This window comes from Glandiceps talaboti, chromosome 8 (genome assembly GCF_964340395.1).
Source record: "Glandiceps talaboti chromosome 8, keGlaTala1.1, whole genome shotgun sequence".
Lineage (NCBI taxonomy): Eukaryota > Metazoa > Hemichordata > Enteropneusta > Spengelidae > Glandiceps > Glandiceps talaboti.
In genome coordinates, this window is record NC_135556.1 from 15,513,749 (window position 1) to 15,530,805 (window position 17,057).

The following is a 17,057-nucleotide window of genomic DNA, read 5'->3' on the forward strand; positions in this document are numbered from 1 at the left end:
TATATATATATATATATATATATATATATATATATATATATATATATATATATATATATATATATATATATATATATACATATATGTAATTACATGTACCAATTAAGCTACAAGTTACCAAAAATTATGCAGTTTGACGCCATCAGATACCTGTTTATATAGCCATTGATTCTATTCCTTAGAAATGTTAGTTTCATATTGATTCTATATGAAACTAACATGTACAAGGAGATCTATCAAAATTCTGTGTAGTTTTTGTAAAGTTCATATATATGATATCTTGCTTTCGTAACTTTTTTTGTCGACGTTTGTTTTATCTGATTAGCTTACCACATACCAGGAAGTTAGTATATAGTCCAGCGGTTCTGAAATATTTTCTCAGTGAGCGAAGGGAAATGCAACTAAGTTACCAATGCCAATAAAATGCACACTTTTTTGCAAGCCAAGTTTACAACATTTGTAGTGAATATTTGATATTGGTTTGTATTTGTTGTTAAAATCTGTAAAAGTTGTACTAAAATTACAGTGTGATTACTCAACTCTTTTCCTGTCTTTTGGAAATCATATGTGTATAATTTTGATTTTGTATTTTTTCCATTCATGTAGACAATCTAATAACCAATGTCACATGTCGTAAACAAAACTATTTGATTATTTTCCCTGTTTCCCATAATGCACAACGACAGTGCTTATTTGCTGAAAGTATATATGATGATTGCGTTCAATCATTCAAAATAACTCCCTACCCCACACTCTGCCCCCCTCATTTTCAAGCACCAAGAGTTATCAATTTGTTGAAAATAATTCCAGTGTGTAAACAAATTATGTACATACGAATATTTTGTTGCAGAAACCGTTAAAAAAGTGTCAACTAATTTTCGTCGGTGTTTTACAAAATCTCACACCACTAAAAGAAATAAAATAAAATAAAAGAGATAAAATCAACAAATCTTCTTCTCAAATCTGGTTGCAGATTTTAAAAAACATTATTCCCTGAAATTATACATATTTATGTAAAATCAAAATGGCTGCCATCGGGGATGTCATTATGGGATATTGCAGGTTGTTTGATATCTGAAACTATTTTATAGGAACCTCCTTCTATGTTCTCTTTAAACTCAGGTGTTATATAGTTCAGAAAAACTTACAAACACTTGAACCAAATGCATGAATAAAGAATATTAAAACATATACTTATGTGTGGAGATGACTTTATTTTGAAATGATTTGAACGATCCGACTGGCATTTCTGGTCCCGTGTTTAAAGGGTAAAGCTCAGACCACTATAGTGGTCTGAGGGTAAAGTAAATGTGAGAGTGTGTGTTCAAGGGCTCTGGTTTCATAGTTCTTGCAGTCAAACTTTTTTACTCTATACCCAGAATGTTTTAATGATGAATCAGGAGCACAAATCATGAAAGACCAAGTGTAGTACAAATTTGATACTAGAAGTGAAACATTTGTAAAGAAAAAATTTACCAAATATATAATTTTCAAATATAAGCTTTAATGGGAATTTTTCATGTTTAGGCCATGTTGAAAATTTTCAAAAATGTTCAAGGAATAAGGCAATCCCACTACGTCAACCGTAAGAAAGCTTGCATATCTTATAAAGGTTGTTTATGTAGCTTGTAGTTTTAATAAGTCATTTGCATAATTGATGATTTTTGATTGAGAACATCATGAATGGTAGTTAGAGCTCAGAATTTTCATTCTGACAAAGTGTAGGAACAAAACTCTAAAGGCTTTGCCATTATTGATGGCAAGTCAGTTTATGTCTGGTTTGTGTTTGAAATTAGTGTTATCTGAAAGCCATGGACAGAGTATCGTTTTCTTAGCTCTGTTATTTCCCAACATTTTTCTTCAGCCAAGGAAAATATGAGACCTGAGGGAGCTTTGTCAGTATGAGTTGATAGATGAGTAATGAATACCCTTAGATCACAAGTATTTTCCAGATAAATGAAGAAAAAATATTGGAGAATATTTTATGTATTCATACTGTAGGTATGTATGGACCTATAAGTGAATTTATCATGCCGATTTACAGAGCTACAAAGACCACTATGTAAAGTTTAATACCTGTTCATTTCAGTAAATTAGCATATTTTTTTTATTTGTCTAACGTAGTTCAAGGAAGGTCAAACCTATTTTGCCGTATAGTTTGATATTTTATTTTGTGTAGATTTATAAGACATCTTTTCTCTTAAATTTCGATTCATTAGGGAGCCTTCAGTAATTACAAGGGGGCGGGGAAATAGGCTTGGACTGTTGTGTAAAATGTGACCCTCCCCCGACTCTGTGGTGTATGGTTGTCAGCCACAATTTTGATACAGGCTGATATCATGTACATAACCCTAACCCTAACCGTAATCCTAACCATAACCCTAACCGAATAGTAGCAATGGGATTTGGATCCGGTGGCAGCCATGGGGTGACAACCCCCCCACCCCCCCAATAATGCAATGTTAAGCAATGCAATGAGTCAATGTAAAATGTGGCCCTTCCCCTAATCCCACTTTCTAATATATGCCCCCCCCCCCCCCAAGCTGATTTGTAAAAAGTGAAGAAAAAAAACGTGCTCCCTTCCCTCATCCTTGTAAATACTGAAGGCTACTTTAGGCAAAATTTTGAAAAAAATATGTTTCCGATAACTCAACCGATCCTGGTATAAGATTCTAAACAAATTCTTTGTCTTCTTGACCTTCATGAATTCTATATCATAATCATCTCTGAAAATTGATTAAACTACGTGCATGGTACGTACTACATTTATTTTGGTGTCGTCAGAGTCAATGCACTGTACGTGACTTCCATGCAGGGTCAGGGTCAAGTCCCGGGGGTCAAGTGTAATGTGAATGTTCGTCATGAGCATGAGCGTCATGATCAATGTTTGAAAAACATACTAGTGTAATATACATGAAATATACATAATACTTTAATATTAAGCAAAGTAACATGATCAATTCTGAGAAACTCGTTCGGATCATATGTTTACCGACAGTTTTCAAATGAAATGTCTGTGACCCGGGTCTGTGCCACCTTTGTGGATCGACAGGGCCGCGCATGTTTTTTATTTTTTAATTTTTTTTTTACAATATTGTACAAATATAGATAATTAAATGAAAAAACCCAACAATATTTCGAGCACAATTTATCACGCAGTTGGAAAGTAAAGTTTCTCTTCAAATAAGGCTTAATATTGGTCAATTCTGTGGGTTTTTTTTCATTTGATTGAAATCAATGTGATGGTCGATGTTTGGCGAGTTTTGGTACGCTATGAAGTTTTTATTAAAACTGCATAGCGTACAGACGGTGCAGTCAGACGGTGATATACGCAAGCAGCACAACCTTTCACTGTGTAGGTAAACATATTTACTCTGCATATTTATAGATAGATATATATAATATGTTTGTTACATGTACATGTATATGTATGTTAATGATCAATGGAAATCAATAAATGTGCAAATCTATTAAAACACAACATTCCAAGTTACTTGTACTACAACACAGCATGTGTACAACGTTCAGTATTAAAACAGAAGAAAAGTGTGAAGGTTTTCGTGTGTTTGTCTATCACGTTGAAGGTGTTTTTGTCGGGCTGCGTGAACTTGAAAAATAGCGCTTTCGTAACCAAAAAATCTATGTAATAGGGTAGTGACCCTTGCTCTTCACAGTATAATGGTACACTTTAAGTGCATAATGCTCTTATTCCATATTATTCACTTTGACCATATGTTACTAAAATTGTGTCGTAAAATGAAAAGTAAAGATATTTCGCATTCAATTTCTTAAAATATGAAGTGTCGTCAGAAACAACTATTATGAAGGGGGGACTTTATAACTGGAACAGCACAGAACAGCGTTCAGTGGCCAATAAAAAGGGGTAACTACATCACGTGACTTTATGTAAGCCGTGCCGAAGGTGAACGCTATTTGAACCCTTATGTAGGCCGAGAGGTCAGTTATGAGAAGACATCGTACCACGTATAACGTTTTCTGTGTTTCTCTGACTCGATCCAGATTCAACGAGTGTTAATCCACTGACTCTATATACCATTGGGATATTTGTAGTGGATCAGTACTCGTCTCTATGATTTTTTTAGTACTCAACTCTGTACGTCAGCTATGGATGTAGCAAGGGAAGCATTCATAAGCCAGAATTTCGACGTCGCGGCTCAAATCTACAGTCGTCTTCTCCGGGAACACGGGCCAAATATGGATTTCTATCTTGCAAAAGGCGATTCTGAAGCACGAGCTGGAAATCTTGATGAAGCCTTTAACTCCTATGCGGCGGCTTTCGAACTAGGAAACGTTTCATCCGATCGGTTGACTCATTTAGTGACAGGTTTTGTTGAAATTATCAGCAAAAAGGAGGGTTTGTCAGCTGGAACCTATCAGAAGGAATCTTTGGACATGTTTTCCTGTTTGATATGTCACAGTTTATTGTATGAACCTGTTACTTTACCCTGTGGCCATACTTTCTGTAAACTTTGTCTACAAAAACTTCAAACCAGAACGTGTAAAAAATGTAATGTTCACCACGCAGGGTTAGTAATTACAACTCTCAAACTTAACGTCGAATTGTCAAATTTACTTGAAAAGTACTTTGCAAATGAAAGCAAAGCTTGTAAAACGAAAGCTATCGGCAATCAACTTTTTTCAGAGGAAAAATATCTTGAGGCCGTGGAGAAGTATTCCGAAGCGTTAACATTGGGTAAGTTCGAAATATGTGTTATTTACAAAGTGATGGTTTCCAGTAGTACACTGTACAACAACAATACAGTTTGAATGGGTAGTTGAATACTACTACTAGCAAGCCAACTCTTTTTACCAACTCGATATTCGTTCTAAAGCTGAGAACTAGAGAGACTGTGCCAAGGAAAGATCAACTGCGAATTTAGTAATTTCATGATTTCATTGACACCTTTATTTTTTTTACATTATGCAAATACAAAGTTATTTAACTCGGGGTCAACGGTAAACGATGACACATAAACACTTGCAACCTAACCTGTCGAAGTGTCGACGGTTGGTGTTACATGAAATAATAAACTGATTTTCTCTCTAACTTTATTGGTGGAATCGTTTTAAAAAAGGACGTCTTTAAAAGAGGAATCTTCTAAATCAGGTATCGACCAATTTAGAAATAGCACCACTCTCTAGATCAAAATAAAACACGTGTGTGTTTTGGTGCTCGACCGAAATAAACATGGCTAAAACACTTGCCTCGTGAGCTTGCGTAACTAATGAACGGACTACGTAATGCATTGAGAATCTCAATTGGACGGTACAATCTATAATTAATTTTCTCGCCGGGGCAGTTAGTTATTTTGATATCTCAAACAACAGCTCATCGTCGACACTTATGAATGGAAATGATTCTAAGTTTTCAAATATTTGTAGCGAAATTGGTGAGTGTTTATTTAGAAGCCATGGCCATTAGACTACAGCCCGTGTCCGGATGACATGATGGTATCCCCTCCACCGTCTGTGCTTATCAAAAAGCTTAGTTGGTCAACCGATAATGGTATGACCCCAAAGTTCACCTTTCTCGTAATGAATATTTATGAGTTAGCCAAACTGGTTTATGTAAGTTTTGACAACGACCCTTCAATTTCATGCCAAATTCTACTATTTTAGTCAGTAAAAGCACTCGGTGTAGTCCTATTCATGAACTAAAATGATGAATACTTAATAACTGTCGTAGGAGCAGGTGAACATGTACTTGAATTAGTACTAGTACCGCGCACGGACAGTTTTCTTGTGCTAGTATTAGCACGCATGTTGTAAGCTTGAGATTGTACTTCATAGGGTTAAATTCAACAAAAGATTTGTTACAAATGTTGATGAATAATGAATGTGTGAAAAGGGGATAGTTTCTAATATTACTGTATCAGAGAAGTTGTGCTTGCCACCAAAAAGTCACATGGCATGGTATTGAAAGTATTGAACAGATCAGAACACACAAAGGGAACATCTATTGTGAAACAACCTATTACATATTATTTGTATACATAACCTTGTATAATTGGCAGTTTCATAAAACCTGTCCTAAAATCATTTAACCCGACCACGAAAAACTAATCACATAAGTTCATAAGTAAAGTTAATTGATTCCTGATATTTCAAATTTAAAATAAATTTTCAGCTTGAGTGTTTTGAATGGGAGAGCCTCGGAGGGTGTTTGTCACATGGCATTGCTTCTGTTGGTGCAATATTTTGGGGTGTATGGTGAAACAACATTGACTTTACAAGTCTGTGTTTGTAACTCAGTACATTGCAAAAAGTTCAAAAATGTGTAAAAAAAAAATAAATAAATAAAAAAGTTTGTTACTGTACAAAATATATGTACAATGACAAACATTTTACACAATTTATTGTACTTGCAAATGTTGTTTCACATTGATTTTTCAAGTAGGTCGGAAGCCATGATAAAATTGTTTAATGAATTAAATATCCTGAATAAATTCCCAATTCTCATCCATATAGCCACTTCAACCCATAATTTTGTATTTTGATTATTCTTCAGTGCCAAGAGATCATTTACTTGCCAGTAACCGGTCCCATGCATATGCAACATTAGGTAATTACCAGGATGCCCTGAAGGACAGTGACAGGGCCTGTGAGTTGAGACCAGACTGGCCAAAGGTAAGTTACACAAGAATTCGTTTTGAAAAGTTATGAAACAAAACTTCATTTTCACACTTGCGTCTGTGAACACAAATAAAAAAAAACATTAAGCAGCACTGGTTGTAACTGGAGTGTTGATATATTTATGTATTTGACCAGTCAAGGTCTATGGTGGAATGCCATTCACGACCTGTTCGAAATAGGAGATAAAATTAACAATTTCGTAAAGAGCTACACAAACTAGTTGAAACACATGGAATTTAGTAATTTTGGGGTATACAATATTTTGACCGAGTTGCCAAATTATACAATATTTTGACCGAGTTACCAAATTGTGAATGACTTGATGTCACAATTTGTATATTAATTGACCTGGTCATTTCGTGTGAGATATTGATCACTTAAACATGTGTTATTAAAAAAACGAAGAAAAAAAATTGCTACATGTATCAGTTGAATTTGCCATACCCAAGTATGCATATTTGAGAAGGTACAATCTAATGGAAACATGAGAACTGGGATGTGGGCCAGATCATTCGTACATGTATTTGCCAAGAAGATTTTGTATTTTAACCACTGCAAAGTTGAAACCAATTTTAGAAATATTGAATTGTAAGCATTCAATTGCCTTTGTAGGGCCATTATAGGAAAGGTTCAGCATTGTTGGGACTTGGAAGAAATGAAGAAGCCATGATTGCTTTTCTCCAATGTTTAGTGCTAGATCCATCCAATACCTCAGCTCGAAAAGAACTTGCAAAGGTATTTCACTTTCTTCAACATTGTCCTGTGCATAGGGACAACTGATCACTTGTCAACCTCATATCCCTTATCTGATGGAACAAATCAAGTCTTAAACAGGAGTGCCACTCCGGGAAATAGAGATTTTCTGGGGAGTCATTTCGTGATTTTACCTCACCTACAATCACTTACGATTTCAGAGAAACAGCAAGTTGATCTTGTGCATTCTTAGGATATCTTTGCTAAGGGCTATTGCATCATGGGAGTCAGCAGAAATAAATTATTCAATGGTTGAACACTGAATATTCATAACAGCTGCTTTCCACTGAAGTGTATAGCATTTTGTATAATTTATTTCTGTTGACTCCCATAATGCACTAGTCCTTGGCAGATTTTTTTGGACAATTATAAAAACAGGGATGGGTAGGCAATTAAATAAACATTATTTAAAATTATGTAAATGACCTTAGCAACAAGACCACATAGCAACATGTAAACAATGACGTATAATGCCAAAATAACACCTGTGACAGGAAAGTACGGTAAATGAAAGCATTGCAAAATTGTATGTCAATATGCCTAGCTACAAGACCACACTCATAGTAACATTAAATAATGGTGTATATTGCAGTTATAACACCATGGATGGGAAGGCAGGGGAATAAATCTTCAAAGAATGTTTGCAAATATGTTTAGCAACCAGACCACTTAATCATTACAGAAAATTAAAGTGTACTGTCAACAGTTGTGCTACAATGTCATTGGCACTTTTATGTTACATGTGTTTATTCTGTGGTATATTCTTCGATATAGTCTTTGTGCTGTTAGTGAAGGTGTTCTGTACAGAGTAAAGTGATAATGTTGCTATAAAACTAAGTTGAATTGGAATATGTTATGACGTAAGTTTATTTCAAGAAACACATATTCATGAAAATGTCTGTCTCCTGGAGTGGCGTTCCCCTTTGAGAATAATGGGGATATCAAATTAAACTATGAAAAAAGTGCTGATTGTTTGAATACAACTGCCAGAAAGGTGAAGATTTATCAAACTTGGAATTACCAAAATGAAATGATAATATTTAGATAGAACAAGTGTAAGAACGTGTGTGACTAATGACCTTGCCTAGATCATGTCCGTAGAGTTATCAAATTATTACTATAATGCAAATATTCTCTCGCCCATAAGATATATATCCATATCTGATGATGCCTATAGACAAAATTCAAAATCAAGAGCAGTCATGATTCTTCACCCAATGCCAGATATTATGATTCAGATGTTGTAATTTGATAGAACAATTTTGATTTTTTTTCCCAATTCCTGCTAGGTGCTGCATAGCCTGCTGTCACCTCTTCCGGCGGAAAATTTGAAGCGAAGTGAACTTAGTCACCACATGTTGAATACAGTGCGTCCACCTTTTGGTGCACCATTGCCCTATGCCGCACCAATAATGGAAGATAATGTAGAGTTTCTTAGATCGGCAGTTAGACTCACGCTTCACGGATATTCCGCAAGTGAGCTAAGGGAAGACCAGGACTTATTAGAGACATCAAGAACAGAGGTAATGATATTGTAATTGAAATTCTTCCATGGGAGGATTTTGCTGTTTTGCTTGATACTTGAAGTTGTTCTTATTGCGCTATCAAACAAAGATGTTAAAAGACGATATTTCTGAGTGAAAAGATAAATGTTGTGTAACCTGTTTTTTACAAGCTTCTATCCACCTATGTGTGAACTTTAAAGGGGAATGCCACCCAAGCAAATAAAAAGGTATTATCATAAACTTTGTAAATAATTATGTCTGCTAAGACCCATGATGCATTGTGTTCCATTGGAAGTACAATAGAAGTGTGAAGTGGGTTCAATTTGGTGTTTTTTAGCAACTTAGTGAAAATTATGTGATGTGAAATTATGAAATGACTCTCCAGAACTCAAAGTGTAAAAAAAAATACTGTTATTTTCCTGAGTGGCATCCCGCTTAAATCCGTAATGAGTAAGTGTTCATAAATTCACACCTACCTGAAGCCATAGTGATGTTTATATCCACCATGTCATGCGTAAAAATTAAAATGACTTGTGTGCTATTAAAAAAAAGGTGAGAAAACCGTTGCTACTGGTAACAACCATGTGCAATGTGTAGGCACTTTTTTTGAAGACCTCATTATGATGAAAGTCAAAACAAGTTTAAAGCAATGGTTTCCCGTTTCTTTCTTAACCTGAAAATTTTACAGTATTTTCCAAGCGGACCAATAGTCATAAAATGTACCTTTAATATATAACTTTCTAACTAAATATTCAATCTATGCTAAGAAGACAGTGAAATGTACTTAAGATTAGAAATGTCGTTCAGTATTTGTCACCCCAGTGTACCAAAATCTGTTATGAAATCAATGAACAATTCGTCATTTCAAACAATTCATGCTAATTTTGTAAACCAAAGACTTGATGTTTGATAAACTGACAATAAAATGATGTCTGCAATGATTTATTTGTTAATTTGAAAACCAATGGAAACAAGTTCTATTTCCAGGCTCCTAAAAATGAAAAAAAAGAATATTAAACTCACAAACAAGAAAAACTAACAAAATGCACATAAAGCACATTACAAGGTATTAAATATGAAATCAATCTTGTCAGGTGGACTTGAGATTACATTCTTGCAAATTGCATTTTAAAAAGTTTTTAGAGATAAGTCAATATTTTGATATACTATAACAAAGATAATATATTGTCATGCATCTCTGAATGGCACAGTGTTTAAATGATATGTTAAAGCAAAGAAAGATTATTAATAATTGACACATTTGTACTTTCAGAATACGAATGAATCTGCTGTTAGTAAATCAGAAGAAAGCACATCCACAAGCAATACTAGCAAACCTGACTCAGGAAATAATTCATCTGCTTCCAACATCAAAGCTGATGCCTCTGGTGCAACAGAGATCTCGGCTTCAAATGATGACCCAGATACCTCAAAAAGGAAAAACAATGCAAGCTCCAGTGACATCATGGACACTTCTGAAAGCACAGAATTAGACAAACGAAAACACCCTGATTTCTCTGCTCTGTTAAAAGTAGCTGATACGGAAGTAGATGCGCTCAAAGGTTAGTAGTAAGAGAAAAATGAAAGACTGCTATGGAAATCCACATGTGGCATAATCTACTTTCATTTCCTCCTTTGCTTTGGCCTCCTAATTCACTCTATTGACCATTTTTTGCTAGCTTGAGTGTCTGACATGAATTTCAATTAGCGTGAATTGTTTCGAGAGATCTTTCTGACAAGAAAAATGTTACAAGAACATTGCAAAAGCTCAATAAAGTTCAACTTGAGTTGTGAAAACAGCAAATGAACAATCAGCTGTGAATGCTTGTTCCAAATAGCTTTGAAACTTGCTGCTGTTGTATGATTGGCACTTGACTTCCTTGACTGTAAGATATGTCATGTCTCTCCAAGTGATGTGTGAGGGTGCTCTGTCACAGACTAATGATTTCCTTGTGAAAAGGTACATGTAAACACCTGGTAACCCTGGTAGGAGATAAAAGTGTCAAGTGTCATGCATCACTGCTGTGTGAATGTGTATGATAAACCAAACCATTTCAAATGAGGTCACCTCAGTACCCTCTGAATGTTTTGGAAGAAAAGACATTGAATCAGGGTTTTCCACAAGGTTTACTGCTGTGAATATGGAAATGAAATTACCCTCAGTCTAGCATTCAATTTTAATAACACAAAACCTAACTCCTTTACACTTTTTTGATTCTCTGTGATCACCCAAATCACTCTGAACTTAGTAAAAAGCTCTTTCTTTGTTTCACACATTAAGTACTAACCTGTCTATAAAAGCCCTAATTCATGTCTTTTGTTTCCATGGCAACAGAGGTCTCCTCACCATCAATGTCATCATCATCATCATCGTCTACACGAAGCAGGCTGTCATTGAGTAGTGCTGTAATAGAAATTGGCAAAAGGAAACGAAATGATTTGAGCCCTCTGTCCAGTCCAATTAAAACACACTTTAAATTTTCAAGTAAGTGAATTGCTGACACCTTCCTTACTGATTTCCATGAGGAATTACTAAATCTTGTTTTTATGAACACTGGTATCTCTTGGAAGTTGAAACAAAATGGGATTGTTGTAAGATAAAAAATGATAAAAAATGTCTGATGGATCTCGTGTTCTCATTTGGTATGAGAAGGAGGGGGGGACACAGGGAAGGCATCTTTGAAAGTATGTACATGACGAATAGAAATTGTACAAAGCATTAAAGTTGCACAAGCTGAGTTGGCAAGCTCTTTTACTCGAGCGAAAATACTTGCGTAATAACCCTCGATGAAACTATTTCAAAATGATTGTAATGTTGATACATGTCTTCTATAACATTATAATTGTTTTCTTGTTAAAACAGTTCATTGCATAGTAGGCATTTCTTAAAACATTTTTGGTGCGTTTGATAAATTACGTTATCGGATCGTTTATAAATTATATCGTGATACCAGGGTTTGAGTTCAGTTAATTTGCAAGTGGTGGCTAAATGTGCTCCAGTAAGTACAATATGTACAAAACAAGTGTAAACTCAGCTTGTGCCCCTTTAAACTGTAAGGTGTGAAAGAAATGTGAATATTTACTAAATTGTTGATAACCCATGAACAGAAACACATTAACCGACCATGGTGTAACAGGATAATTATCTCCTAGAAAATCACACAAATTTGTAAGTAGTAGCTATTACTCAAGAAGTATACCTCTGTTTTTTACTTGCAGAAATAGAAGTTAGGCCAAGAACTCCCAGAGAAGTGAAGCCAGAGATGATTGACAAGAGTGACTATGAATGTAGTCTGTGTTTCAGGTAAGCAACAATAACAAACTCCTTGACTAATGTATCAACAACTATTTCTTTCAAGATGAGTAAAAAGTTCCCAATGTGTCTAGCTTTTTGTGATATTATGTTGCTGATGTTAGTTAGATTTTAGATGTATTTCTATGTGTAAAGGTGTGGTACAATTATTCTTTCGAATGGCATAAAGCTAGATTCACACTTACAACGCATTGCAATGGCTGGTAATAACAGTTGAATATTTGAATCTTGTAGATTGTACTACCAACCAGTGACTACGCCATGTGGACATATGTTTTGTCGCAACTGTCTGGACAGATGCCTGGACCACAACAACAAGTGTCCTCTTTGTAAACATTCCTTAATAGAGGTAAGAAAGATTATTTTGAGATTTTGTTATGAGAACTAGAAAATGCAGAACTATTTTAACTGTTTTCTGAGGACTGGAAGTTGTGATGATGCCACTATCATGCCGAGTCAGTAGCAATTGTAGTTCTCATGTAACTTCGAAGTGAGCTTGCTTTAATGGCATTTTGAGAACCAAGCAAAGAAAGTGAAACTTTGAAAGCAATGATTCAATAGTGCTATTTTGACCTGTTTTGCTACGGGCGGTGCACTTACTCAAGGTAGGTCGCAGCCACTTTCATTTTGTGATTGTAATCAATTGTGATTGGTATAGTGCGTGCAGCGACATGCGGCATGTGATCTAGCAAAAGCACCTATAAGATTCTGTCTTAGAAAATACACACCTTATGAGTATATGTAGATACATACTAGTTGTATTCAGTGTTTCAAAATGAAATAATCTTGAGCAATATTGTGACGAATGTCATACGATCAACTCTCAGTCTTCCGAAAGTACTTTTGCTGGATTGCATGATGTAACATGTACTATCTAGGATGTGATCAATTCAATTGATTGTAACTGCAAAACGGAAGTGACTGTGACCTACCGAGAATGAACGCACCGCCAGTAGCAAAACATTTCAAAATAGCGTTATTGACTTTCCATCTATTGTGTTTTGTTCATATTTGATGCATTAGTATGATGTTTTTATCATTACAGTATCTCGCTGAAAGAAGAGAAGCCACTACAGAAATTATGGAGAAGATGGTTGTCAAATTCCTTCCTCAAGAACTTGAAGAAAGGAAAAAGTTACACGAGGCCGAAATGGAAGAACTTGCCAAGTAAGTGAAGCACAGAATATGTCATTGTCAGATGACCAGTAAAGACCCATCATAACTGAGTGTGAAACTGATGTAGAATGTTTTTTAGGACATTTCTGGTCAACAACAGTATGTTACAAATCAAAATGACATTGAGTGGTTTCAGAGAGATCCTTACTGTGAAGAGCATATCCTGTTTTTGGGGCGTAATGAAACCTTATTCGACACTGATGCTTCACTATCACTCCGGATGTATTCTTGAGAGTACCGGTATAAAACGACACTGGTGATATTTTTTTAATTAAAATCTTGATGAATTGAAAAACAAATAATGAAAACAGTTGCCAAAGCATGATAGTCAAAAATTGTGTTGAGATGAACTAGGTTGCCATTGATTTCTCATGGAGCACAGGGTTTTCATCTTAAATAACCCATTGCTATTGTTCTTGTTTTCAGTTATGCAAATAGCGACAGTGTTAGTGAAATCCCCGTGTTTGTGTGCACATTAGCTTATCCAACCATACCATGTCCATTACATATCTTTGAACCACGATATCGACTCATGGTTAGACGCTGCTTAGAGACGGGAGCAAGGCAATTTGGCATGTGTCTTCCAAATGACCAAACAGGGTAAGTCTATTTACAATGTTATCTTGTACAGTGTGAAAATCTCAACTTACCTGGAAGGTGGGAAAATCTTGTGAAAAACTCGTACAGTATAGATAGTTCATGTATATACTTAAACTGTTCTCATTAAACACCCAGGTGAGAGGAGTAGTACAAGCGATGTAATGAGAGAAACTTTGAGTATTCAAGTGCCGTGTACTTTTCACACTTTGCTATTAGTTTCCATTATTGTCATGAGAGAGAGGAAGCTGTCAAAGTCGTCACACATGCCAGTCACAACACTATGATTGAGATATATGAAAGGACAGTTGTACCTGGAAAAAAGCTGTAGTCTGTACCTGATAAAGATAGAATGTGTTTCTTGAAACTCAAAGCTGACCGTTCAACTTTCATAATCTCTCAGGTTTGCTGAATATGGTTGTATGTTGGAAGTACGTGATGTGCAGTTTTTTCCTGATGGTCGATCTGTCATAGATGCTATTGGTGGCCGTAGATTCAAAGTTCTCGATCGAGGAGTAAGAGATGGTTATCATACCGCCAAGGTGGAGTTTCTTAAAGACAAAGCTGTGGAAAGTAAGTTTGATATGATACTCAATAACTTGATAAATTGAAACTCTATCATCTGTAAGGGTTACTGGAAGTAAGTTGCTGTCATGTTTTCCTGTCTTTGAATCGATATACCATCACGTTATGCATGAATTGGGGGGGGGGGGGGGTATAAAACTAAAACCATCCCATTAGCATTGAGTGTGATTGAGTCAAGTGCCTCGCTGACATCTGAGAAGAACAGAATTTCAGAGGCGGTATTGGAATTAAATCAAATCCGTCACAAAAAATCAGTACTTCCCTTTATGAATCATTAAAGTAGCCATAAGTATATGGGTGACAAATTGATATTTATTTTGGATTTCTAATTCTTCAGGCAACTCTACTCTGTTTTCATATTTTGAAAAAAACAATGTGAAACAGCATTGACCAAGCAAGTCTTTATTTGTTATTCAATACATTTCAAAACGCTGAAAAGTGTGTAAAAAGTTTGGTTTGTATGTACAATAACAAATGTTTTACACATTTTTCAATCTTTTGCAATTTATTGAGTTATAACAAGGACTTGGCGTATGTTGTTTCACATTGATTTTTCTAGTAGGAAGCCATGATGAAATTGTTTTATAAAATTGAAAATCCAAAAATAAATACTCAATCCTCATCAATATGGCCACTTAAGCAATAGTGGTATTGGAATAGTTGATGGTTAACACACAGTATTACTGAATTCTAGCAGTAGTCTGTGATGTTGGTATTAAGGGAAATCCTAGTATCCGAGCACAACCATTTACCTTTGCCCTCCATAACTCATCTGTGTTTACTGTCATGTTCTTTCAGATGAAGAAGAACTTGCCGAGTTGAAAGCCCTCCATGATGCAATATATGATGAAGCTAAGACATGGTTTCAAGGTCTGAGAGGAGTTATTAAAGGTCGTATTGAGAATCACTTTGGTAGTATGCCACCTAAGGGAGATGATCTTCAAACTGCAGTTCATGGACCTCGCTGGACGTGGTGGCTATTGGCTGTACTTCCCCTGGATTCCAGAGCTCAGATGACAGTGCTGTCCATGGCCAGTCTCAAAGACAGGTTGCTGGCTCTACGTAGAGTTCTGAATTATGTCTCCCGACAAGGCTCCTCCTGACTAGACAGTCTTGGAGAGTACCCTCTTCTTTTCATCTCTGGTGCAGCACTTGCTCTAGGATACCTGTGGCATAGTGAATAACATTAACATATCTCAACCCAATGGAAAAAAACCTGTCCCCCTCCCCTCTTTCTAATTTGTGAAAGGTTCCAAACTTTGTTACAAGTCATTACAATATTGCATGGTGAAAAATCAGGAAAGTAAAAACCCTTCACTCAAATTTACAATCTTACACGTGTAGAAAAGTTTGCTTCTCATATAAGAGGGTTTGTGTAACTTCATGTGGTACTGTAGTACTACAGCACTTCTGTACCCAAACTGAACTTTAAGGGTTCCTAACTATTCAGGGTTGGTGAGTAGATGGTGTTTTCAGACAATCTGCCATATCATTGGATTATTATAATATACATGAAGGTAGAAATACAAACTTTTATATTCACTCCTTTATATTGAACACACTCTTCCAATTTCTCCAGTACATGAAATCTACAGTTAGAAGATGTTATTAGATTTTGCTACCTGCATCCTGAAATGGCTTCCAGCAAGATTTTTTGTGAGGAAAATTTACAGGTGCTATATAGTAAAGACTCTGAAATAATGTACAACTATGAGTGTTGGAAGAAATTTTTATACAGTATTCAGTTTTCAGAGGAAAGAAAGATACATGCAAAGTAATACATGTACTAATTGGATGGTAAATCTTGGCACAACTGTATATATTTAATATATTTGTGTGAAATGTCAAATATGCAGAGGCATTTTCAGCTTCTGCATTTTGCACAGGTTCTTTATTGGCAATTTGGGAGACATTTTGAAATAATCTGAATATTTTAAATGGCACTTTGGGAGACTTGTTGACATTTTTTGTCAGTCTGCATTTACAATTTGCAACAGTTGCTAAGAATTACTTACTTATTTATGGATAGTCTTGGAAAATGATGTCATATGCAGATATGATGGGTACCATATGCTAATACCAGGTGTCAAAGTTCAAAGGTTAAAACTAGTCTGTCATTTGTGTGTCATGATACAAAATATGAGGAACAAATTTCAAGAAATGCATTAAGGTTTATTGTGACAATTTTTTAAGTTGTATATCAAGATATTTGTTCACATTGTGATTGTGCTTGTATGTGTGAGATATTCAATATTAAAGTGGCCCTAAAGATGATGATTGGGTACTTATTTTTTATTTTTTTTATTTCCAAAACATCATGGCATCCTACTTCAGAAATCAATGTGAAACAACCTTGACTAAGTCTGTTTTTGTTTGTTTGTTTGTTTGTTATTGTATGTACAATAACAAACCTTTTACACATATATCAATCGTAGCAATGTATTGAGTTACAAACATAGACTTTGCCAATGTTG

At 35.3% G+C, this 17,057-nt stretch overlaps 1 protein-coding gene across 1 annotated transcript; it reads left to right on the plus strand.

Annotated features, from left to right (window-relative positions):
* Positions 1-3,984: 3,984 nt before the first annotated feature.
* Positions 3,985-16,099, plus strand: LOC144439248 (LON peptidase N-terminal domain and RING finger protein 3-like). The gene is made up of 12 exons (XM_078128522.1): positions 3,985-4,714; positions 6,530-6,648; positions 7,267-7,389; positions 8,697-8,836; positions 10,350-10,474; positions 11,248-11,397; positions 12,132-12,216; positions 12,460-12,574; positions 13,271-13,392; positions 13,828-14,001; positions 14,402-14,571; positions 15,382-16,099. The coding sequence occupies exons 1-12, from the start codon at positions 4,126-4,128 to the stop codon at positions 15,684-15,686; spliced, it is 2,217 nt and encodes a 738-aa protein (XP_077984648.1). The 5' UTR covers positions 3,985-4,125; the 3' UTR covers positions 15,687-16,099.
* Positions 16,100-17,057: the final 958 nt, after the last annotated feature.